The sequence below is a fragment of the Nematolebias whitei genome, chromosome 4 (assembly GCF_014905685.2).
Source record: "Nematolebias whitei isolate Nwh7 chromosome 4, NemWhi1, whole genome shotgun sequence".
Taxonomy (NCBI): domain Eukaryota; kingdom Metazoa; phylum Chordata; class Actinopteri; order Cyprinodontiformes; family Rivulidae; genus Nematolebias; species Nematolebias whitei.
In genome coordinates this window covers 32247679-32271860 of record NC_056501.1, presented here as the reverse complement: position 1 = coordinate 32271860, position 24182 = coordinate 32247679, and the positions used below count along the sequence as shown (strand labels likewise).

At 38.3% G+C, this 24182-nt stretch overlaps 2 protein-coding genes across 2 annotated transcripts in view; both read right to left on the bottom strand.

Moving 5' to 3' along the window:
• Window positions 1-6881, bottom strand: part of LOC119408553 (cohesin subunit SA-2) — a 32008-nt gene extending 25127 nt beyond the window's left edge. The window contains exons 1-8 of the mRNA XM_037675396.1: window positions 6697-6881; window positions 4850-4978; window positions 4703-4778; window positions 4406-4549; window positions 4227-4323; window positions 4041-4117; window positions 3332-3536; window positions 1467-1618 (exon numbers count right to left, since the gene is read on the bottom strand). Coding sequence (XP_037531324.1) covers window positions 1467-1618; window positions 3332-3536; window positions 4041-4117; window positions 4227-4323; window positions 4406-4549; window positions 4703-4778; window positions 4850-4893 — 795 coding nt within the window. The 5' untranslated portion in view covers window positions 4894-4978; window positions 6697-6881. The remainder of the gene's footprint in view (window positions 1-1466; window positions 1619-3331; window positions 3537-4040; window positions 4118-4226; window positions 4324-4405; window positions 4550-4702; window positions 4779-4849; window positions 4979-6696) is intronic.
• Window positions 6882-7637: 756 nt separating this feature from the next.
• LOC119409119 (X-linked inhibitor of apoptosis) lies at window positions 7638-12903 on the bottom strand. Its single transcript, XM_037675986.1, has 8 exons — window positions 12741-12903; window positions 11520-11805; window positions 10865-11435; window positions 10659-10758; window positions 10488-10563; window positions 9828-9867; window positions 9539-9721; window positions 7638-8403 (listed from the first exon to the last, which is right to left on the bottom strand). Exons 2-8 carry the CDS (start codon window positions 11757-11759, stop codon window positions 8210-8212), a joined length of 1404 nt encoding a protein of 467 aa, XP_037531914.1. The 5' UTR covers window positions 11760-11805; window positions 12741-12903; the 3' UTR covers window positions 7638-8209.
• Between the last annotated feature and the right edge of the window lie 11279 nt (window positions 12904-24182).

Below are 24182 nucleotides of genomic sequence, written 5' to 3'. Positions count from 1 at the left end.
ATAAAATTTAATCCACGTTTTCCAAAAATTGTAAAATAATCAGATGAAATGGAATTGGAAACCTGGTTAAATCTATCTCCACTTAAAAGCTTGTGTGCTGGTGTTACTGCTTAGCGCTTTAATGATGATAGGTTTTCTCCAATAAACCTACTTAACACAACACAGTAGGTCAGGCCATGTTTAGAAAACTCTTATTGAAAAGCTCAGACATATGAACAAAACTCATGCCACATGCTGAGTTACAAACAAAGCGCAACAGGTAAAAATCTGACATGGTGCCTTAATAGCTAGAAGCCAGATAATTAATTCATTGTTATTGGCAGTTTATACCTTTCTGTCCTTTGATAAAAACCATTAATCAACAACAAATTAAATTAAATCAATTCTCCACACGTTAAAATGCATATTAAATGCATAGTACTAGTCAAAGTAACTGTGGGTGTTTTGGGAACACTAAAAACACAATGAAGCATTACTTTTACTCATAAATGTCTCAAGACACTCATGTTTTATATAAGAATAGGATTCTAGCAAATTTGATGTCACAAACTTGTAACATTGCTAAAAGGATCCTTTCTCAACTCTGAGAAGAAGTAGTGAAGTTGCCAACTGCTCATCAAGGGAACAAAAATATTTCTGGTCAGACTCCAAAATAGTAGCACTTAAATTGCTGTAGCAACAAAAAATAGTCAAAACTCTCCCGTTATTGTTACTTCACTGAGCACACAAACACATACATGTATCATGAGGGGAAGTCATCAAAATCTAGCCATTGTTGCCATACATCATTTCTATATAAAAACACAATGCAAAGCAACATTTTTTTAAATCCTATAAGGCTAGTAAAGACTGTCATATTCATACAGACTGTAGACTCACACATGTCATCAGCAGCTCACAAACACCTTGTTCTTGGTATCAACCAATCATGGTAAATGGACTGTACTTGTATAGCACCTCTATCTTATCGAGATACTCAAAAAGTGCTTCACGCTACAATCTGTGTCCTCATTTTCCCATTCATACAACACTCTACTATGTCTGTACAAAGAATAATCAGAGCTTTATCACATTCATACACTGATGGGACACGCATCAGAGGCAATAGGGGATTCAGTGTCTTGCTCAAGAACACATCAGCATTTGACTGCTGGTGGAATCGAATCCCCAACTCCTGCAGTGGAGGACAACTGCTCTAACCACTGATCCACAGCCGCCCCAACCAATCAGTTCACAATAATTCAAATAGAATTTTTTTTCCTGTAAACATATGTCCTTTTATTCAAATAACAAGAAGCTTCCTCTTACTTTAATGTACATTTACGATACAATAAAATAAAACCAAAGGAAAACTGTTTAGATGAACCATAAAATTGTAAAGGTTCAAATGCTAAATACAAGCTCGGGCAAAACGCGTTTCAAATAAAAAAATAAAAAATCAACAACAAAAGTTTAGCCTTGCTTACCTCTTTGCGTTTTTGCAGGAGCAGCTCCAGCCTGTCATTTGCCCTTTTAGCAACAATCTTATTCCTCTCTGCCTCATACTGGCGCTGGGTGTTATCCATGTTAATGCTCAGGTTTAGAGCTACATTCACCAGGGCTGTCATCAGCTTCATGGCTAGTCGGGAAACAACCAGTAACATTAAGACAAAAAACTCAACACATTCTTATTCTTAAAGGCAGAACTTGTGTTTAGATTTATTCATACAAAAATGACCACATTTTGAATGAATGTTAACTTTAACTGCTTTATGTGAACATTTTAAGAGTGGAGATTAATTTAATCTTAAATAAATGTTAAACCACTTTAACCCACTAAACAACAAAACATGAGAATATCAAAAACATTGGAGTTGAACACAAGTACTGTAACACCACACACCAGTTCAGCTACAAAACTTTTATTAAATGTACAATGTCAAAACAGATCTGCATTCTTTTAACTTGAAGTCAATGAACAAATGATCTGCATCAAGCAGGTGTCTGGCATTTTGTTTTAATGAGTGCATCCACCTTCATATTTCACATGAACCTTGAATACTTTATGTACAGGCAGTATTAAAGAATCATCAGCTATCTGATAAAACAAAAATATTAGGATCCATACAGAGAAAACAAATGTAAAGGTCAATGCAAGTACTTCTGTTTTAAGTTACGTTTTTGATAGCTGCTTTTATTCTACAACTTCCATAGTCTCAATTAGAGCCCGAGCGATATATCGGTAGGGCCAATATAGGTGTTTGGGGATCTATCAGTAATAACTGTCCCATTATGTGCCAATATAAACACTTCTAATTTTCACTCCTAAAATCCTGGTAACAATGTATCCAGCAGAGAGCGCATGCAGACTCCTTTCAAGTCATGGCCGTTCACTTTTAAGTTTCACTTTCAGCGAAGTTCAAGCAGGGAGCAACTACATACTGCGTAGCTTATTTTGCTGAACAGAGCATGGTAAGTTTATTTTAACTGATCTGTAAAATAACAACAAATAAATACATAAATTCTCTTCAATCCTCCAAACCACTTGTCATTAGCTACGTGCCTTTCAAGTTAGCAAGCTAACATTTAGATAGCCTAGCATAGACCTTGTAAAACTTTAGCGGTAAGAGGTAAATAAATCTGTGTTGGTAACATTCTTGTTGTCGTCCTCAATGAAATGCATTGTTTGTCTGAAATCTTTATTTCTTTGCAAAAAAAAAATTAAAACCTGCGGCTGTGGTCAATACTAATTAGACCTTCACCATATGTGACTGAATATTTAAACAATGAACATGGAAGGGCATTTCTTTGTTTAATTTATATTTTTGTAACACACTTGATAACTTTATGGTGAATAGTGGAGGATAGAAAATGTGAATGCACGTTAGGAAGACTGGTTTTATGACCAGTGCACCACTTGTAAACCTTATGTGGGACTACGTATAGCGTGGATCTGATTAGCTTAGCTTCATGGTTGCTAACAGCTGTGATAAATAAACAAGCCCCGCTCCACTCGCTGTTTTCGTAAGATTCTTGGGGATGGACAAAGAAAAAAATTTTCAGCCATTATACTGGTTGTCGGCAGTCGCCTCATCCTTCCAATATCGGTACTGGTGATAGCCAAAATTTCCATATTGATCAGGCTCTAATCTCAGCAACATAGCCATCATAAAAATGCTCACAGTAACTGCTTTTGGAGGCACTTTCAGCCTCCAAAAAGATTAAATAGTTTATAAAATTAAACAATAGGACTAGCAAGATTCCTTTCAATAAATCTGTTCACTGGTCAAACCTTAGAATATGTCACTCTCACAGATTAACAGTTACAGTTGATGGGAATAATTCCTCCTACCTGCCAGTGTTGAGGTGTGTCTGAAAGCTCGAACTTGGGAGTCTGATAGTCCAGTAAGAAGAGAGATGACAGTGTCCATCATGTACTCATCATAAATGATACTGTATTGACACTGGCGAACGAGCACTGAAATGAATTCACAAAAGCTTGTTTTGAACTTCTTCCACTGTGGCCCGGCTATGGTTAGAGGATAATCGCCGCTGTCCTACAGAGGAAACAGAATGAGGAATGTCATCACATAAAACTGTAAAGAATAGGGGTGCACTGATAAATCAGCCCCGATTTCTTTAATTTTGGAAAATTGGACGATACTTGCATGAGACACCGATTTTTTAGTTTTAACAACAATTATCTGAATTTCATTTATATTTCAGAGCACTAGCTCATGGCCAGTTAAAACAAGTTTGTATTGTTTCAATATTGTTCAAGGGTATGTTTTTCAACAAAATAATATTAGAAAATTGAAGGTACATTGTGACCTTACAACACCAGACAGTGTGGCGTATAAAACAAAATCGGAATCGGCAGGTCAGACTTTTTAGAAATCGGTGATCAGACAGAAAACTGCAATCGGCGCACCCCTAGTAAAGAACCACTACAATGGACTGTTTTTGTAAACACACACACACTTTGTGTTTCTTGTAAAACAGTTTTTAGAATATGAAATTCAATCTAAAATGTTATCGATTACTCTGGCAGAATGAGTTACCTCATCAAATTCCTCTGTCATTCGTCGAATGATCTCAGAGTTCTGCATGTTTCGAAACATTTCTCCGGTGACCACACCTAATAAACAATGAAGAGTTAGAAAAACAACAAGTGGACAGAAACAGTACCAACTTTAAAACCGTTTTAAAAAGCTAAAAGGAGGACTTGTACAGCGACTCAAACGAACCTTTACATCCTGAGCACTGAATAAAGAAGTTGATGAGATCTAGCAGTGCAACATCCCTGTCATGTTTGTAAGATTCAATCCACTCATCAACAACAGACTGGAAGAAAATAAAAGATATATAATTATTGAAAATAACAGATTTTTAAAGATGTCAATTTATTTAACATTCTCATTCATACCTGCATTGCACTTCTGCCCAGTTTTACCACCTCAAACAGCATCACGTTTTCCATGCCATTTTCCTGGTGGTGGCCATTTATCCGGCCTGCACCCTTTCCTCCTTTGCCTTTCTCCCCTGCACCTTTCTTCCCCTTCTTCCCACCCTTCACAAAGCATACAAAATCATAAACGCAGGTTCTCTGGAAAACTAAGACGTACGACTGGAGCTTCAACACAAAGCTAACTTGACATTTTCAACAATGCTGATCCGCAGGTATCTTAAACCTGGCCAAAGTTGCCTAATGTGCATTTCATACCTTTCCTTTATTTGCAGTCCTTCCATCTAGATCCTCAGAGAAGTCTGTGTCTGAGGAAAATCTAGTATCTGTATCCCTGATACACACAAAAAATTGAATAAGGACTTGTAAAAACACGGCCAGAAAATAAAGAAAGGTGGTACTTACTGAGTGTAGGCAAACTCTGAGTGTATTTCTGGTGCTGCTATCATTTCTGCAACATCTTTTGGATCACGTCAACTTAGATCTGACTTGAGCTCCTCGATTATAAACGAATTAGGGGATGTTGCATGTGACCTGGAATAGAAAACATACAGCAAATACTTATTTAATGCATGCATGAAGTGGAGGAAAAAAGTTTCACATGGTAACAGGGGGCGGACACAAAAGCTACAGTCATGCTTGCCCTCTCCTCGTTGGTTCTCCGTTTCTCATTTTCCTCATTTTACAGACAACGTCATGCAAGCAGGACTGAAGTATCATTCTCAGTGGCCAAATACGGTAGCGTCCAATCCGCCCCACACAATGTAAACCAATCAAACTGCACCATCAACATCAACAATATGCTGCAGGCCACACAGAAAGTATTGCCTGTTTGTGATGCTACAATTAATTAATGCACAGGAAAACTGAGAGCACTTTTAAAATCAAGGTTCTTAGACAGACTTTCAGACTGTTTAGTCCTGTGAAGTCAAACAAACTCCAGCCATTATATATTTGGAAGTAGTGGGCAGTACTGACAACTATGTACTGATCTGAACTGCTCATAGCAGTAAGGAAAATTAAGCATACATTTTACAATTCTCTGTACGGTTTATAAAATCCTGCAAATAAAGGCCTCCATCCATGACATTCAATTAATAGAAAAATGCCTTGAACTGTTAGTTGCTAAAGAAAGACGTGTGTGCGGACCAATGCAATATGTAAACGCGAAACTGTGACTTTAAGTGTTCTTTTTATATGCTAAAATAGTATTTTACGTATCGCAAGACTACATGCGTGCTTCTTTGCGAGTGATGGGATACTGCACAAGACGACGGCACGATTTTATGGGTGTACACTGAAAAAGTGGCGCCAAATCGGACAGTAGCTATTACAACAAAGTTCTCACTGCAAAGCAATGGTGCCTGCTCTGAGGTTAAATGAAACCGGTGAACCAATCTGCGCGACTTCCACCTAATAACAATGTCGCGAACCGCCGCCTCAACTCACTCCAGCGACGCCGACGCGGGTGCGCTCACAGTCGGCTCCTGTCAAAATTGACGCCGGTGCGCTGCTGGTGCTAACAGCGCCACCAGCTAAGGAACCGACGAGCTCAGTCTTTTCTCTCGACGTCAGCTAGTTGAAATTTGATGAAGTAAGCACTCGGCACAAACAAACTGTGTGTAACTGAACAAGTTAAGCCAACAAAGCCCTACGAGGAATTGCGGCTTGATTTTTCAAGAGCGTTTGTTACTCTCAATTCATAACAACAAAAACAACGTAAGCTCTACTGTACGCGCTAAAGCTAAAATGAGCTAATCAACAATTTAGCCAGAGGCATCTTCTACCTTCTGTGCGCATACCGATAGCAAGCGACGCTTGTACCAATAGGTGAGTAACCCAAAGGACGCTGAAATAAAATAACTGGAAACAACTAGCAGTAGTTAGCCATGTTAACAGCTACGGCTAACCTAAAAAGAGAGAAAAAAAACATCACGTCCTTGCGTCCTCCATCTTGCCTCGGGAGTTCCAGTGCCGTATTGCATAAGCAACTAACACTTTTGTTTACAAATATATAAGGAGTAAATTAGTAAGTATAAATATCAAAACGTTTTTTTGTGATGCAAACTACAGATTTTCCGCAGTTGTGCCTAAAATCCTGGTTCGCTAGATCAAAGTAGCGATGTACCGCGAGAGCTCGGCTCAGACAGACATCCGAGCTCCCCTACAGCTAGCATGGCTAACGAGACGGCTAGCAAAATACAAATCAACTAAGTTCCAGATAGCTCTCCGCCATTTTACAGCTAACTTACCTGGTTCTCAAATGTAGTCCTGTTCCAATCCTAACTTTTGTTATACTTATACAGCCTCTGTCTTAATCCCGCTCTAATTCTGTGGGGGGGTAAAAAAGAGTTTAAAAGTCGCGGTCAGAGGCGGTTTCGGACGTTCTCACCCCGCTTGCTCCGTAGTTCGGTTTGTTGTGTGTCGACGACCTGGGAGGAGGAAATCCTGGTGCAGAGCTACCACCTAGCGGCCGCGTGCGATACACAGTAAACAGCCTGACCCCTAGCGGTAGGTGGCTGGTACTGCAGCCTAACTTTTAAGAAACGTGCATGTGAAGGGAACTTTCAAACGTTTTTAAAGCTTGTCACAGCAATTATATCTTTTAAAGAATAGTATATAATTTAGAGTATAATTTTATAATGGTTATAAAAAAGTGCATAACATTTGTAATCAATTTGCTGATACTATGGTACTGTTAAAACTACTGCCTCCAAGCTGCTTTTGTTAATCAGCTTTTGATTAGATAGCCAAGGTTTAGAGGTTTCATTCCATTTAATTTAGACGTGCTTTTTGAAAGTCCTCTATAAAATTACAGCATGAAATTGCTGAATCGCGTTAAAAAGAGAACATGCTCATTTAAATGTGTTCAGTGAGACTAGTCCTCTGAAACAAATCTATTGATTTCAGTTCAACAAAACATTCACAGACGTCATGGGAAATTAAGATTTATTTACTTTTGGTTACACAGCAAATTAAAAGGACAGAATGGTAAAATAATCATACCACACCGATTCATTGCAGGCTCTAAACTGGAGCACGTCGATTATAAATTAAATTATTTCCAAATCGTTTTCACAATTTACACATTTACAATTATTAGGACATAGATTTTTAGTCTATGAATAAAAACAGCTCTAAAAATACATGAAAGGAAATAAGAGACCACAGTTAATAAACCTGATTAGCTTGACATCCTTTGTCCAGCTGTTAAAGTATCATGTATGAGGATTACAATGGAAAAAAGGCACCTCTAGTCTAAAAGTTTTACATAATGAGAGCTGTTCTTTAGTGTGCATTTATTTAAGTGTCGATTAGGAATGACAGAAAAAACAACTTTAGATACATTTAATATTATCCTTTTAAGTATTTACAATAAAATATTTTCCTTGTTTATATATTACAACATTCAAATATTTTGCATACCCACCATATGTTCAGGGTGGCAGTGAAGCTGGAGCTTGTTCCACTACCAGGTTCTGCACAGATTGTGAGTCTGTCACAGGCCCGACACAGACGAGATACAACCTTAACAACTCTCACTCATTCATATAGTCAGTTTAGATCTCTAATTAATTCAACTTGCACGTTGACTTGTGACAGATAACCAGAGAGCCTGGCTGAAAATAATGAGAAAAACATGCTTCACACAAGGTTAAACCTGGGAGCTTTTTCTTATTTGAGGTGTCCGTTGTGACCGCTACACCACCGTGACGTCACAACATCATTCAAAGGAAAGCAGCGTTCATGGCAGGGTTTGTTCCCTTAAGCGATATAGGTCTTGACTTTCTGCATTATGGGTCCACAGCAGATCGGACACTTGGTGAGCGACGCAGAACACTGCTTGCAAGTGACCAGGTGAGCACAAGGTAGGAAGACGATACAAATATCTCTGTCCATACATATTTTGCACTGTTTTTCCCTCTGCAGCTTCCGCAGTTTCTCCAGCGGGTCCTCCTCTGAAGGGATTAAAAAAACATTTATACACATTAGACCCCTTACACAGGATATCCCCCATACAGCAACAACTTCTCTGACTAAAAGGCAAAACATAGAATTTGTACATTATACTCTATTTGTGAATGTGGGGCTATTTACTTTAACGGGGCAAATACTAAATTCAGTACAATATGTACTTCTCCCAACACCTTTGTGACGTGTGTGCTCAACAAAGAGTGGAGCAATACTCGTGCACTTTATTCTACGTAGGCTGTTCTTTTACCGTTTCTTTGCTTAAAATGAATGCCTGTATATACCGGTAGTTAACGTTTGAAATAAACCAAAAACAACCAAGTAGTTTGCTTTTTATTAATCACGCATCTTTTGTTCCTGAGTTTTACAGCATAACTTTAGCTACTTTTTTTTAAACGACTAAGATTTCATTAAGTGGGTAAGTAAAGAGTTATTCAAAATATGTTAGCCTTTCTTTTGAAATATAGCTTTTAGAAAACTTTTTAAAGTTTCTCTAAAAACCATTAGGAAGTAATTTAACCATCAACCTCACCTTCTTTTTCAAAAGTTAGATTTGTGTTATTTAATGTACGGTAATTTCTGCACCTCAATTTAAGCCACACTCACTAAATTTAAAACAACATAAAAATTTTACATAAATAGGCCGTACTTGTCTATAAGCCGCTTGTAACGAGATATTTACACAGAAAGTAAAAAAAAAAAAAAAAAACACTTTTGATTTATCGGTAATGTGCACAAATGCAGTAAATGTTTTTTTTCTGAACAGTGCCTGTAACACGGTTGGTAAAAAAAAAAAAAAAAATACAGTAGTCCACCAGGAAGTCATTGATCGATATCGCCCAAGACAGATGTGCATTATCGGGCAGCTATGTGAGCGCCTGGGTGTGACGAAGCTAAATGTTTTGGTGGCATGAAGCTCATTAGTCCGTCAAAAAATAAAAACCCATAAATTAGCCGCAGCTTTGTATAAGCCACGGCGTTCAAAGTGTGTGAAAAATGTAGTGGCTTATAGTCCGGAAATTACGGTAATTAAAATCATGTTACGGTTATAAAAAGTATATAAAAATAGTGTTTTAAGAATAAAGTTAAAGCCAACTTTTCTTTAGCCTGTGCTTCTGCTACCTTGCTCTTTTGCCGTTCCACTTTCTGTTGTGTCGCACAAACAATCTGCCACAAGAGCTTCCATGCTGGAGTAACCAGAGCCTGTCCTGCTCATCTTCTCCATGATGGTCTTCTCCACCACGCTGGCTTCAATGCCCATCTCTACGGCTTTCTGAACCATTTCTGACCGAGACTGTGGTATCCCTGAAAACAAGGAGGGAGAAGAGTTTTATCCAGTCCCATGTGCGCAATTTGAAAATCAGACATTTTTCCTAATCAAGAGGAGCTATCCAAAGATATGAACATTTACCATTTGTATTGCCTGATGGTCCATTCTGATTGCTTGAAATCTACAAGTAGACACAAGGTCACAATTCTTTTCAGCATGTTAAGTAAAGTAAACGTAGCTGCCACCACTACAATTGAGAATACCAATAATTTTCACAAATCTACAGAGACCAAAAGTATTTTTTATTGTTCGCACCACATGAAGTGCATAGAAAGTGCATCACTGTGCAAAAGGAGACCATGAAGATGGCTTCAACTGGAGCAAAACCAGCGAGTTTATGCACAACAACATTTTTAAAAAGCTAGTTTTGGGCTTTTCTTAAACTGAGATAACAGTACGTCTTAAATTTACAAGAAGCCACGCAGTGAAATTTTTATTTTTTAATCATAAAAAATGAATACAAACATCTTTAGCATTTTTTTTAAATGTGACATTTTTCTACTACAGTCATGTGTCTTAATTAATTACTCTTCATCGCTCTCTGGAGCCACATTAAAGCACACAATTAGAAACCAAGTTAAACATAATTTAGACCAGCATATCAATTTATTTTTCAAGTTCTTGACATAGTTAAGGAGATCTGTTTTGTTTTTTTTTGCATACAACATAAAGATTGAGGCTTGCAGTCAAAATTACTGGTTCATATCAGGAATATGGCATGAATGAATGAATATTGCTTACAGCACTTCGTTGAGGTCGTTGCAGCTGGACGCTGTTGACAAACTCTAATCCTTTTTCAGCCAACAAGAAGTTGCATCTAGTTAAATAAAATTGTATGAAGACATTAAAGCAACATAAATATATATGCATATGCTTAGCGAACAAAAGTTAGGCACATGTGGTTGCTCTTACCCTGGGTAGTGTTTGGCATGTTCTTCCCAGGGGTCTTCCCCAGGCTGCCAACCTTTCAGACCTCCACCACAGCAGAAACATATCACTTTATCACCCGTCCCTTAAAAGACAAAACACTTTTAATACCAACACCGAAATAGGAGAAAACGGTTGCACAGATTTAAAATGCAGCCCAACGTAAAGTAAATGTTTTTTCTGTGTCGTACCTGAACTATAGAAGCCCGCTCTGGCAAGACTTTCGTGGTTAACAGGGTGCTGAAGACCAGCAAAGCTGCTGAGCCTCTCCTGTAAGCTCCCCATAGAGACAGGAGCATTCGTGTGTTGACTACGTCCTCTCTCCTGCGCCTCCTCTTCACCCTCCTGCAGTGGTATATTGCCCGTGTCGTGCCCAAGTATGAAAAAGCAGTTGGGAAAATGTCTGGCATGTTCTTCCCAAGCAACATCTTCAGGTTCCCAACCACTCAGTTTGCCGCCACAGCAGAAACACTGCACCTTGTCACCCTCCTCCAAGTAGTAGAAGCCAGCTTGAGCCAGCTCTCTGGGTCTCATGGGAGAATTTATGGGCCATACGGAAAAACTCTGAAGGCGGGCTTCTTCGCTCTTCATGTGAGGGTTCATGGGGTACGGGGTCTCGTCAACCACAGCTCCAGTTGACAGACGGTACTCCATGTCTTCCGCAGCTTCATCATAGATGGAACCATTAGTTAGAGGTGTGTCAAGACTCGGGTTAAAACTGGCTCGATGACAGCACTTGAGAAACGTGCATGACGGAGAAACCTGTAGCAGAAAGAATGTTCTAATTGTTTAAAGTTGAACAGTAACTAAAACACAACCTTTATCTTTCACTTTACATATATTTACCTCCTTGTGCCTTTCCACAGGCGTGTCCCCGGTGCACCAGTTGTCTACGGTCTTCTGGCAGCTGAAGCAGCGGACGCGGTCGGCTTTGCCTGTGAAGTAGAAGCCGGCCCTGGCGAGACGCTCGGCTGGGACTTGCCGAGCCAGGTTGGAGCCATGGAACGAGTTCAGGCGATTGTTCAACCGGGAGAAATCAATCATGTTGTCCGACTCCAAATTCTCAACTTGTTGGAAATCACACATGGTTGAAGGAAAATTTTCGACTGGGTTAATGTAGTGGGCACGTTGTCTGTTGAAAAATAAGAAAATACCATAAATACTACACCGGCTACATAATACTTCCTATGATGGAAAATTTTCAGCAGGCGTAGTGACTCTCAGAGATCACTATGCCTTGAAACTAATTATGTGGATGCTCAATGTGAGGGATGGGCACAGGAAGGGTGGCACAAAAGGAAGGGCGGCACAAAGGGTGTAACCTGACTATCTAATGCTTATGCCAGCTCAGTGGGAAATAAAGGCACACAGATAAACACTGATAAAAACTGCTGCTGCATTTCAGGGACAGATGACTCATGAGAAAAACACCCAACACATTTATTTGGTGACACGCACTGAAGGGACGGATTGTTTTTTTTTATCATTACTTTGCTGCCACATGTGAAAATGTTTCCTCAGAAACTAGACACCCTGTACTTCGTGAGAAAACCACCAAAACAAAGACAATCTTGTAAATGCAACTCCCTGATCAGTGTTCACTTTGCTCAAGGCTCGTGGTCTTTGCAGTGTTTCTCAACACATCCATAATTTAGTCATCTTCTCGCGCAGTTTTGCTGCTTTTTTCTGTTTTGACTCAGTTTTAAAAAAACGTTGCAACCATGTGACAGCAAGTCCATCATGCGCTGCTGATCCAGCTAGCTAAACCTGGATTTTAACTTAATGCTACAAACACTTAGCCTTGAGCAAAAGCGACATTTTGACACTGCTAAAGGACACGTTAGTTGCTTTTTTTTAAAAAAAAAAGAAACGACGTAATAGCTTAAAAGTACGCTAAACTGGAGCGTAATGTAGAAATAGTCGGTTTAATTTCAACCTTTGCTCCCAGTGTGTGACGTTTATGCTCCAGAGCTGGAAAAAACCCAAGCGCTTGCTAGCTGCGGTAGCTTGCTCGCGAGGTTGCGCAGTTAACTTCTTCGACTGTCGCTGCGGAACTTCGGTTTTTACCTTTCCCCGGACGCCTCGCGGACAGGTCTTCAGTCCGTCCTCGATGTGAGCACCCCGTCCAGGAGGAATACTATAATCACTGGCGGGACTTTAAGTAACTCGTTTTCAGGAAGTGAAAGCTAAAGAGATCGAGACAGCGACTCCCACAATCGGAAGTGGACGTAGTGGTGACGTAACGAAAGGAGGCGTTTCCTTAGCTCCGGGCGAGCCCCTTTGCCGCCATTACTCCCTGCAACCTAAGCTAAGCTAATGTTTGGTTTTGTAAACTGAGATGTGACTGTTAATGATGGCTTTAGGTACTAAGGGAATTGTTTGTCCCCTCCCTGTTTTTTTATTTATTTAGAATTAAAAAGTAAATAAAATAAAAAAACATTAACACATAGTTTAAATACGGTTAAACTATGTGTTACACATAGTTTAAATATGACAGTAACATTCTTGACCGATTACAATGGTATTGCAGACATTTAAGTATGAGTTTCTACTAGGAAGATCTCCCCCCCGGAAATAGCTATTATATATTCTTTATAAAAATAATATGCCTGTGGATCTCTGCAGCTGAAACTCCAATGCACATTAGTAGGAAAAAAAAAATAACAATGTAATGTGTCCTAAGACACATTGCATGTCATCAGAAGTGTTTGAGATATCGGAGAGGTTGACAGTGGATAAGAAGAATGTCATCATGGAAATCTTTGGGAATAATTGAAATATGAACATTGCCATTCATATTTATCCATCCATCCATCCATCCATTATCTTTACCCGCTTATTCCATTTTGGGTCACGGGGGTCGCTGGTGCCCATGTCCAGCAATCACTGTGCGAGGGGCGGGGTACACCCTGGACGGGTCGCAAGTCCACCACAGGGACACATAGAGACAAACGAGACAAACAACCATTCACTCTCACTCACACCTAGGGACAATTTAGAGTTACCAATCAGCCTAACATGCATGTTTTTGGTCTGTGGGAGGAAACCGGAGCACCCGGAGAAAACCCACGCATGCATGGAGAGAACATGCAAACTCCACCCAGAGAGGCCCCTGGACCGGGGTTTGAACCAAGGACCTGCTCGCTGAGAGGCAGCAGCTCTACCAGTTGCGCCACCGTGCTGCCTCGCCATTTATATCTATAGTTACCTATTATCTAGATGTTATTTTATTTATTTTTCCATTTACCCTTTATTTATCCAGTTAGTTTCATTGAGCCACGAGAACTCTTTTTCAACAGAGACCTGTTTAGGAGCAGATGGTGGGGGTTAAGGGCCTTGCTCAGGGGCCCAGAGTGGGGCAAATGAAGGTGGAGGCAGGTGTGGGCGTTTCACCTTTTCCACCCACATTTTGATGTTGACAGTACCGGGAGGTGAACCTGCGACTTTCCGATCACAGGCCCGTCTTCTAACCTCTGCGCCACCACTCCTCCATGTTAAAATAGCCACTTAAAATTTGAAAGGCATATTTTTTTATTTACCAGTAGCCTACAACTGGAATTATATATCACAATCTTAATCTTAAATAGGCAGTAAAAGCTTATTTGGGACTGGTAGTATATTTTTTGCCAGCGTAGAGGCAGTGTTGTAAGTCTACATTTTTTGTAGTGGGTATACTGTGCTTGGAAACCAAAGTACACCAGTTAGTACAATGTAATCGTCAATTTATTTTTGATTTTTAAGGATATTGAACTTTTCCAAATTTCTCTGATGCTGATATTTGAATAAATGTACAACAAACTTTGCACAACATTTGGCTTTGTATTAAAAACATTTTATAGAATTTATAAAACAGTATCAAAGCAAAACGTGTTCAAGTAGTAACTACAGAATTATACAATAATTCACTGGATAAGTAAATACAGATTGTTACGGAAGCGTTTAACTGCTGTTTAACGTATCAGTGACACGTGCCCAATGATGTTACGTATCACTGGGCACCTTTTAGTGGGTATATTGACATTTTTAAGCTTAGTGGGTATACTACATACCTGCATATCACATACTCCACTGCATAGATGATACAGTTTTACAGCAGTTTTTGGATTACTCATCTGTCACCTTTATAGGAAATTAAATTGATTAGAATGTTCAGAAACAACCGCTCAAGCCTGCCCTCCATCCATCCAGTTTTAATTTTTTACCTGCTTCTTCATGCAGGGTTGTTGGAAGCTGTTTGTCTTCAGTGGTCATTGGACAAGAGGTGGGATACATCCTGGATAGGTTAGTCTATCACAGGGCTCATGCCATGAACTGATAAATGCTGAAACAACAATGTAATTGTCCATACGTGAATTTTACCTCACCAAGGACTGAGAGTGCCTACACCAAGAAACTCCTGCTCTAAAAGCAATAAACAGACCATCCAAATGTCTTTTGGAGAAACGTTATATGCTTAGGTAAGAAAAAGATTGAGCTGTTTGGCCACAGTAATGAGACATACTCAAAGCTTCCAAACCTAAGAACACTGACCCAACTGCCAAGCATGGTGGTAGTAGCATTATGCTGTGTTATTAGTGAATTGCACAAAGTGAATGGAATAATGGAGTGTTTCAAGTTCACCTCAAATCAACAGCTAGATTGCTGAAACTTGGACACATTTCAGTGACCCAACAGGACAATGACCCCAAAAACACACCAAAACTGGTCCATGAATCGATAAACTGGCATTAAACCTATGAAATGGTCTAAAGTCCTGACTGCAGCCGTATTGAAAATTTGTGTACTCTGCTTAAAAGCCATATCTCAGGCAACCAACCAGTTTCAATGAACTACCAATTTTGCCAAGAAGAGTGGTCAGATATCCAGCCAGAATGAAGGCAGAAGCTTGTAGACTGGTATGGAAACAGTGTGTGGTCAAGGTGCAACATGTGAAGCAACGTTAACCAAATGTTAGTAGAGGTGTACGTACATTTTTGTGCCTGTATGGATCCACTTCAAATTCAAACTTGTGCACCCACTTCTGGTTTTGTTTTATTTTTTCATCAGTGAAGTTGTTTAATAATTTCACCCTAGAAAGATAACTATCTGAATGAATTGATTAATTAAAACCTCAAAAATATATATTTATGCCTATAGTGAGTACATTTCTGGCTGTATTTATATATAAACATTTTTCTATTTGATCTTTTTATTCAGACCAAAATTATTTTTTGATGTCCCCTTACAATGCCAGTAAATTTACTGTAAATTTAGCCAAATTTAATTGCATGTTCTCGGTGCTCTACATTTATTTTTCCTCTGACAGCTTGCACATATTTTCAGATTTGTTTAAAGAGAACTCCGTCTTCATTGTCAGTTTTCCCAAAAGAGAACTAGTACTTACTTTCAGCAGATATAACTTCCTAAATAGAAAACAACAAAAGGTAATTTTTCCCCATACACAGAAATTCTAAAGAAAGAACAAAAACATACTTTGTTCAAATTGCCCACAGGTTTTACTAAAGTAAATTAAATCTTGTCCTTCTTTAAAATATATTCAATAGATACTGTGATTGCTAGTGAGGGTAATTTTCAGCATTTCAGTCAGCATGCAGTCTTACAATTCTCAGTATAGTGTTTACATTACAGGATTCTTCAGAGAAATAGTTTCTAGAGAGGGGACATTCATTACAGATGTATCATGAAGATAAGCTGCCTTAAGATTGCAGGACTTGATCTGTGCCAAGAAACTGTCTGGCTGAACTGATTTAGCACCAGGTCTTCTTTAGCTCAGCTCCATTTGAGTGCTTTTTCCTTGATTAACACAAGCTTGTCAAATATGATCAGTCTATCATGATATCAAGATGAAGCTAAGTACCAGAGGATTGCTTTAGATACCTTTTAATGGAATTTAGGGCTTTTATTGACAGAAAATGACAAGCTCATCCCTTGAGTTAGGTCCCATATTTAGATGAGATTAAATTAACATTTGACATTAACATTTTTACCCCAAAGGACGCAATTACAAAACGAAAGACGAGGTCCAAACACAGAACCTGGTGGAACTCCATGATTAACTTTAGGGTGAGAAAAAAAAAGATTAAATAAGACAGGAATCAAATCCTAGATGGGAGTACACATTTTCTTCTACAGGTTAGCTTAAGTAGAAGCTATAAAAAGAAAGGGTTACTCAAGATTTGTATCACCTTAGCCTATCGTATGCAACTCATCTGAGTTTTTATTAATATTTTTATTATTATTTTTATTTTTCATAGTATCAAACTAGCAAGAGAAGCTAATGTTTAGTTTTGTAAGTTGAGTTGTGACTGGTAATAATGGCTTCAGACACCAACGTTGTATCTCAGGTTATTGACCGTTGTGGAGAGTGCGGTTTGTGCTGCTGGCGATATGTTCCACACAAAACTAAGAAGTTTTCTTATGGGTAGGAAATACTACGGAACTGAAACACTATGCATCAAAACCTTGTTTCATGAATGAGTTCCTTAAAAAAGTACATTTGACTATGACAACATTTTTACCCCAAAGGACACAATTACAAAATTAAAGCTGCAAGCAGCATTGGAGGCCCTCGCAGCGAAGCGCCGCTCCGGCCTGACGGCGACCGCGGGAGCTCCAGCTAGTCCACCCAGTCGCCATCGCGAATGCTCTCGTGCCAATCCCGCACACGTTCACCACGGGGTGCATTTCCCGAATCTTCGACATCGCCTTCCGTCCATGTCGTTACTTGTCCAGCTGCAGGTTTTACAAGTATAGGCCAAATCTGACCTTCCAGACAGGAGTTATGGTGACTTCCTGTTTTGTTGCGAATGTTTGACAAGCACTTCCTTTATGCTTTTCAACATGTCATGTGTGGTAATCAACAGTTAGCGAACAAAGTTTCAGTCTAATATCTTACACAGTACGAAGCCGGAAGTGTCATCCAATAATCAACAAATTTTTCTCAGAGTAGGTGGGGCTTAAGTGATGTCATGTAGACACATTGGTATTGTTGATTCAAGTGCTCACTGATGAAGCACAAAAACTCAGGTTCAGATTGGATGATGTAACACTGAGATATAACTGTTGGAATAATGTAGGGGCGCACTTGAGTCCAATGTTAATGAACAATATCAATGTGTCTAGAAATGTTCACTAATTACGCACCCAAAATCTGGTTCAGATCAGACACATCACTGAGATATAACTGTTGGAATAATCTAGAGGGCGCAATAGAGTCATATGTTAAACCACAATATCAATGTGTGTCACGATTCACGCCTGTTCGAGTCAAATCTTCTTCACTCTGTTCACTGCTTGGTGTCTGTAAATCTTCTTTTCTTCACCTTCCTCTTTTTATTTATGTTTGGGGTTGTGATTCTGTTTTCTGCAGCACTCATTGGTCTCCTCTCCTCTGGCTGCATGTGGGTTTAAGGTTGTCTTCTCTCCAGCACACTCTGCACTGATTACCTCATTAAATGCACCTGTCGCTTCACCCTTTATAAACCTGACCTGCGCACAGGGTGAGTGCCAGACGCCTAATCTGCGCGGAGAGGTGGACGGACGAACGGCGGGAAATTTTTGAAAGTTTGAGATTTTTGTATCCATATATTTCATTTTTCTTTTTGAATTTGGTGGTTGGCATAAACTGGAATGCGACTGGATCGGGATGACTACTCAGGTAGATTACAACGAGGATATGGATTTTGATGACTGGACTCCGGTAGGTAGAGGAGGAGGAAAAGGTAAGGGCAAAGCTGTGAGAGATGACAGAGAGCTTGGCAGCCATAGAAATAAGAGAAGCCTTGAAGAGTGTAGTTCAGAGGATGAAAACAGACTGGTTAGAAGGAAAGTGATAAATGAGGAATTTAAAGTCATACTTAAATTCAAGAAAGAAGATGAGAACATGAATCTAAGCCCTATAGCGATATCTAAAGATATAAAAAAGAAACTAGGTGAGGTGGAGTTTGCGAAAATGCTGCGTGATGGGAATCTGTTGATCAAATGTAAATCTGAAGAACAAAAAAATAAAGCTATGCAGATTGATAACATTTGCAAAAAGGTTGTTAGTGAAAAGAAAATTATTGGAGAAAACAAGGTATCACGTGGGGTTATCACTGGTATTCCACTTGAGGAAGATCTGGAAAAACTTAAAAGAAATATTCATGATGTAGAAATATGCAATTTGAAAAGGTTGTTAAAAACTGTAGATGGGAAAAGGATTGAGAGTCTCTCGGTACTTTTAGAGTTTAAAGGCGAAGCTCTTCCTGATAAAATAAAAATTGGTTTCATGTGTTTTCCTGTCAGGCCTTACATCCCTCCTCCTCTGCGCTGTTACAAATGCCAAAGATACGGTCACATTGCAGCAGTGTGCAAAGGGAAGCAAAGATGTGCAAAGTGTGGTGGAGATCATAGGTATGATGAATGTGGGAAAGATGTACAGTTGAAATGTTGTAACTGTGGAGGTCAGCATAGTGCAGCGTATGGGGGATGTGAAGTAAGGAAGAAGGCAGCAGAAATACAGCACATAAAAACTGTTAAAAACATTACTTATGCAGAAGCAACAAAAAAGGTGCAAGAAAAAAGAGCAGTGGGCCTACAGGGAAATCCTAAAGTTCCTCCTAGTCCAAAATCTGAATCCAGTCAAAGAGCAATGACAGGAATGGAAATTACAATGGATAAATTAATTCTGTTCATGGCTTATGTTATTAACTGCACTGATCAAGTGAAGCAAAAAACTGAAAAAATCAAAATCATAGTGAAAGGTGCAGAGAAATTTCTGTCTGTGAAGGATTTATCTTGGGAATCGATCAATAAAAAGCTAGAAACAGATGGAAAACTGGGCGAAGGAAGAATATAATGATTATTCTTCAATGGAATGCAAGGAGTTTATTAGCTAATGGTCAAGAATTTAAAGGATATTTAAACAATTCGAAAAGAAAACCAGACATAATTTGTGTTCAAGAAACATGGCTCAAACCAGAATTAGATTTTGTGATAAAAGGGTACGACAGTATTAGAAGAGACAGGGAGCAAGAGAGTGGAGGAGGATGTATAATATTTATAAAACAAGGAATACAATATAGATATTTAGAAAAAGGAATAACATTAGAATGGATATCTGTAGAAATTTGGATTAATAAAGAAAGTATTAAAATATTAAATTTTTATAATCCCTGTAAAAAACTTTATTTAGATCAAATGGAGGAAATGTTTAAAAATATTGAAGGAAAAGTAATCTGTTGTGGAGACTTTAATGCTTACAGTACTTTGTGGGGTAGTAGTAATGATGCTAATGGAGAGGTGGTGGAAGAAATAATGGATCTAAAGAATTTAGTTTGCCTTAATGATGGGGAGGGGACAAGATTCAATATTAGAAATGGATCTGAATCAGCATTAGATTTAACTTTAATTTCAGAGAGTCTTGCTGGGATTAGTAATTGGCAAGTATTAAAAGAATCAACTATAGGAAGTGATCATTATCCTATATTCATTGAAATCGGTTTGGAAATGGAAACATTTGATAATGAAGGTGTAGAAAGATGGATCTTTGGAAGTGCTGATTGGGAAAAATATAAAATAATAAGTGATAAAGAAATGCAAACAGTTAATATTGATTTAGATATTGACAATTTAAATCTTTCTATTTGTGAAGCCATTTTAGGTGCTGCACGTGAAGCAGTCCAAAGAAAGAGAGGGAAATATAAGAAGAAAGTCGTACCGTGGTGGACAAAGGATTGTGATGTAGCAATAAAATCTCGAAATAAAGCTTTTAGATTGTTAAAAAGAAATCATAACTTTCAGAATTTTATTGAATATAAAAGGTTGCAAGCTCTTGTTAGAAGAACTGTAAAAAATGCAAAAAAGGTTTATTGGGGAAACTTTTGTAATTCGGTAGGTAGGGAAACAAACATTTCAAAAGTTTGGGGGATGATAAAACGAATGAATGGGTTTAGAAGAGAATATGGATATCCAGTTCTGAAGGATGGAGATGTTACTGCTGTAACAGAGGAAGAGAAGGCAAACATTTTGGTCAATCATTTTGTTAAAATCCACAATAGTAGTAATCTAAGTACAGAAGAGAAACGGAGTAGAAATTGTACAATCAATGAAAATATTCATTTATTAAAAGAAAATATAAGATCCACTGACTTATTAAATGCTCCCTTTTCCTTTTTTGAACTGAATAATGCCCTTAGGAAATCAAAAAACTCATCTCCAGGAAATGACAATATCTCTTACATTATGATTAATCAGCTTAGTAATTCATCTAAAAAAGTTTTACTGGAATTATATAATAAGATCTGGGAATTAGGCTTTTTACCTAAAGCATGGAAAGAAGCAATCATAGTTCCAATCCTCAAATCAGGTAAAGAACGATCAAACCCAGCCAGTTATAGACCTATAGCTTTAACTTCACATTTATGTAAAATTATGGAGAGAATGATAAATGAACGACTGACTTACTTTGTTGAGAAGAGGGGATATTTATCAAGATTCCAAAGTGGATTTAGAAAAGGTAGAAACACTATGGATCCTGTTTTATGTTTAGAACATGAAATCAGGAAAGGACAAGTTAATAAGGAGAGTGTGGTGGCTGTCTTTTTTGATATAGAGAAAGCTTCCGATATGATGTGGAAGGAAGGTTTATTAATAAAACTAAAAAAGATGGGAATAAATGGTTCAATGTTTTATTGGATAAAAGATTTTTTACAAGATCGATCAATACAAGTGAGAATAGGAAAAACATTTTCAGAAAAATTTTTGGTTGAAAATGGAACTCCCCAAGGAAGTATATTGAGCCCATTGTTTTTTTCTATTATGATTAATGATATGTTTGAAAATTTGGAGAATGGAATGGGGTTTTCTTTATTTGCTGATGATGGGGCAATCTGGAAGAGGGGGAAAAATTTAAATTATATTGTAAAAAAGACACAAGAAGCAATTAATGAAATAGAAAACTGGTCCTTTAAATGGGGATTCAAAATTTCTATAGATAAAACGAAGACTTTATTTTTTACAAGAAAAAAGGTATCAGAAAATGTAAAATTGAAAATATATAATCATGATTTGGAAAGGGTATACCAATTTAAGTTTTTGGGTATATGGTTAGATGACAAACTTACTTGGAAAGTGCATATTCAAAACATAATAGATAAATGTAAGAGAGTGTTAAATGTAATGAGGTGTTTGGTGGGGAGTGAGTGGGGAGCTGAGAGGAAAGCACTGAAATCAATATACACAGGTTTAATTAGGTCCTTATTTGATTATGGCAGTATAGCATTTGGGTCAGCATCAGATACATTACTCAAAAAATTAGATAATATTCAGCATCAAGCCTTGAGATTATGTACAGGTGCCATCAGAACAACTCCAACATCAGCTTTACTGGTGGAAATGGGAGAAATGCCACTTCAGCTTAGAAGATTACAAATACTTTCAACTTACTGGTGTCAGTTAAAAGGTCATAATGGAAATCATCCATGTCAAGAGATTTTAAAACCTAGCTGGGAAAAAGAGAAAAAGAAATTAAATTCATTTGGCTGGACTGTAGAAAACATTATAAAAGATTTAGATATATCTCACATAAATATTAGTCAAACAGTTCCTCAGTCTCCAGTTCACCCATCTCTTTTAAGTAATAGTGATGTTGATCTCACTTTGTTGGAAAATCGTAAAAAAGAAAACATTTCAGATTCTCATTCAATACAAACATATTTAGATAGTAAGTATTATGGATATGTTAAAATTTATACAGATGCATCAAAAAATTCAAATAACAGTAGCGGGGTTTCATTCATTGTTCCAGAATTCAGTTTCAAAACAGGTAAAAGAATTACTGATGGAGTCTCAGTCTACACAGGAGAGATGATGGGAATCATTTTAGCTCTGGGATGGATTGAGGAAGTTCGTCCATTAAGGAGTATAATATGTTCTGATTCAAGTTCTTCATTATACTCATTGAAAAATAATCATTCAGACAGCAGACCTGACCTTTTATTAGAAATTCAATTATTAATTTGTAGAATTCAAGCGATGGGTTTATTAATTACATTTATATGGATACCATCACATATAGGAATAAAAGGAAATGAGTTGGCAGATAAATATGCAAAACAAGCAACAAAAAATACTTACATTGATATACTGGTACCATTCAGTAAAGGAGAAATCAAATCAGTTATTAAACAAAAGGTGAAGGAAAGATGGCAGAAACAGTGGGAAGAAGAAAGAACTGGCAGGTGGTTTTATAACATTCAAAGGAAAGTTGGTGTGATGAGGAGAACAGGACGAAATAGAAAGGAGGAAACAGTCATATCCAGATTGCGTTTTGGCCACACAAGATTAAACAGTACATTGTTTAAAATGGGAAAACATCCTACAGGAAAATGTGACTTTTGTTTTCAAGAAGAGACAGTGAATCATGTTTTATTATTCTGTCCCAAATATTCAGCTGAGAGGAAGGAACTGGCACATAGACTACAGGTCAACAAACTACAGTTGAATATACAGGATCTTTTGGATAAACTTCTCACTTCTGAACTTGTTGTTTTTTTGTTAAGCTACCTTAAGAAGACGGAAATAATCGAGAGAATATAGTTTTTTTTTTTTTTTTCTCTTATTTTCTTATTATTTTATTTAGTTAAACCTATAGTAATTATTTAGCATCCCGATCCATACTCCATTCCAGTAGATGGCGGTAATGCACATCTAAACGTTGCTTGCCAACCGCCATAAAACACAAGACGAAGAAGAAGAAGAAGGGTGAGTGCCAGATAGTCGAACACAGTTTACTGCAAGTAGTTATCCAGCGCTCATAGTTTCCGGTTTCCTTCGTAGTATTTTGTTTTTGTTTTTGTTTGCACTCCTTGCTCCTGTCCCGCTCCTTGGTTTATGTATCCTCGCCTCCTCGTGCTGACTTCTCGTTCTGGGACCTTCGCTCGCCTGACTTCGCCTCTAGACCGCTCCTCACCGGATCTACGCCTTCATTCATTGGTACCGACCTACGCCTCCTTCACACTGCCTCCTCGCCTGCTCCTGCTTTGGACTGACGCTTTTCTGCTCTCCGTTTTCGACCCTCGCCTGATTGACTTCGCCTCACGCCTCTCGGACCAGCGTGTCATCTCCTCCATCCATCCTCGAGCTCTTCACTGCAGCTGGCTGTCTCCTCTCACCAGGACCATCCCCCCTGCAGCGATCCCACCGTACTGGAACATCTCAGCTCCTCTGAACCCCCTCCTGACAGAGTAACGGTTAGTGGTTTCCATATTCTGACTTTTGCTTTTGCTTCTGTCTCCTGTCGGGCCACTAACCGTTCTCTCCCTGTCCTTAGACTCGTTCCAGTCGTTTACCCAGAGACCGACACCAGAGCCAGGTTCACTTTGAGAGGCAAAGCTCTATCAAGAAAAAAAAAAAAATAAATAAATTTTTAACCTGAGTCTTGGTGTTTGTGGTGATTTTGGTCCAGACATTTGGGGGTTCGTTATGTTGTGGAATAATATTTGTTCCTTTTTGAATCTGACTCCCAATTCT

Coding starts and splice junctions, on each gene's coding strand:
- LOC119409119 (XM_037675986.1), bottom strand. CDS start 11,759: ATGTGTGATTTCCAACAAGTTGAGAATTTGGAGTCGGACAACATGATT. Junction 9,868..10,487: donor AACGACCTCAACGAAGTGCT/GTAAGCAATATT, acceptor GTCTACTTGTAG/ATTTCAAGCAATCAGAATGG. Junction 9,722..9,827: donor ACCATCAGGCAATACAAATG/GTAAATGTTCAT, acceptor CCTTGTTTTCAG/GGATACCACAGTCTCGGTCA.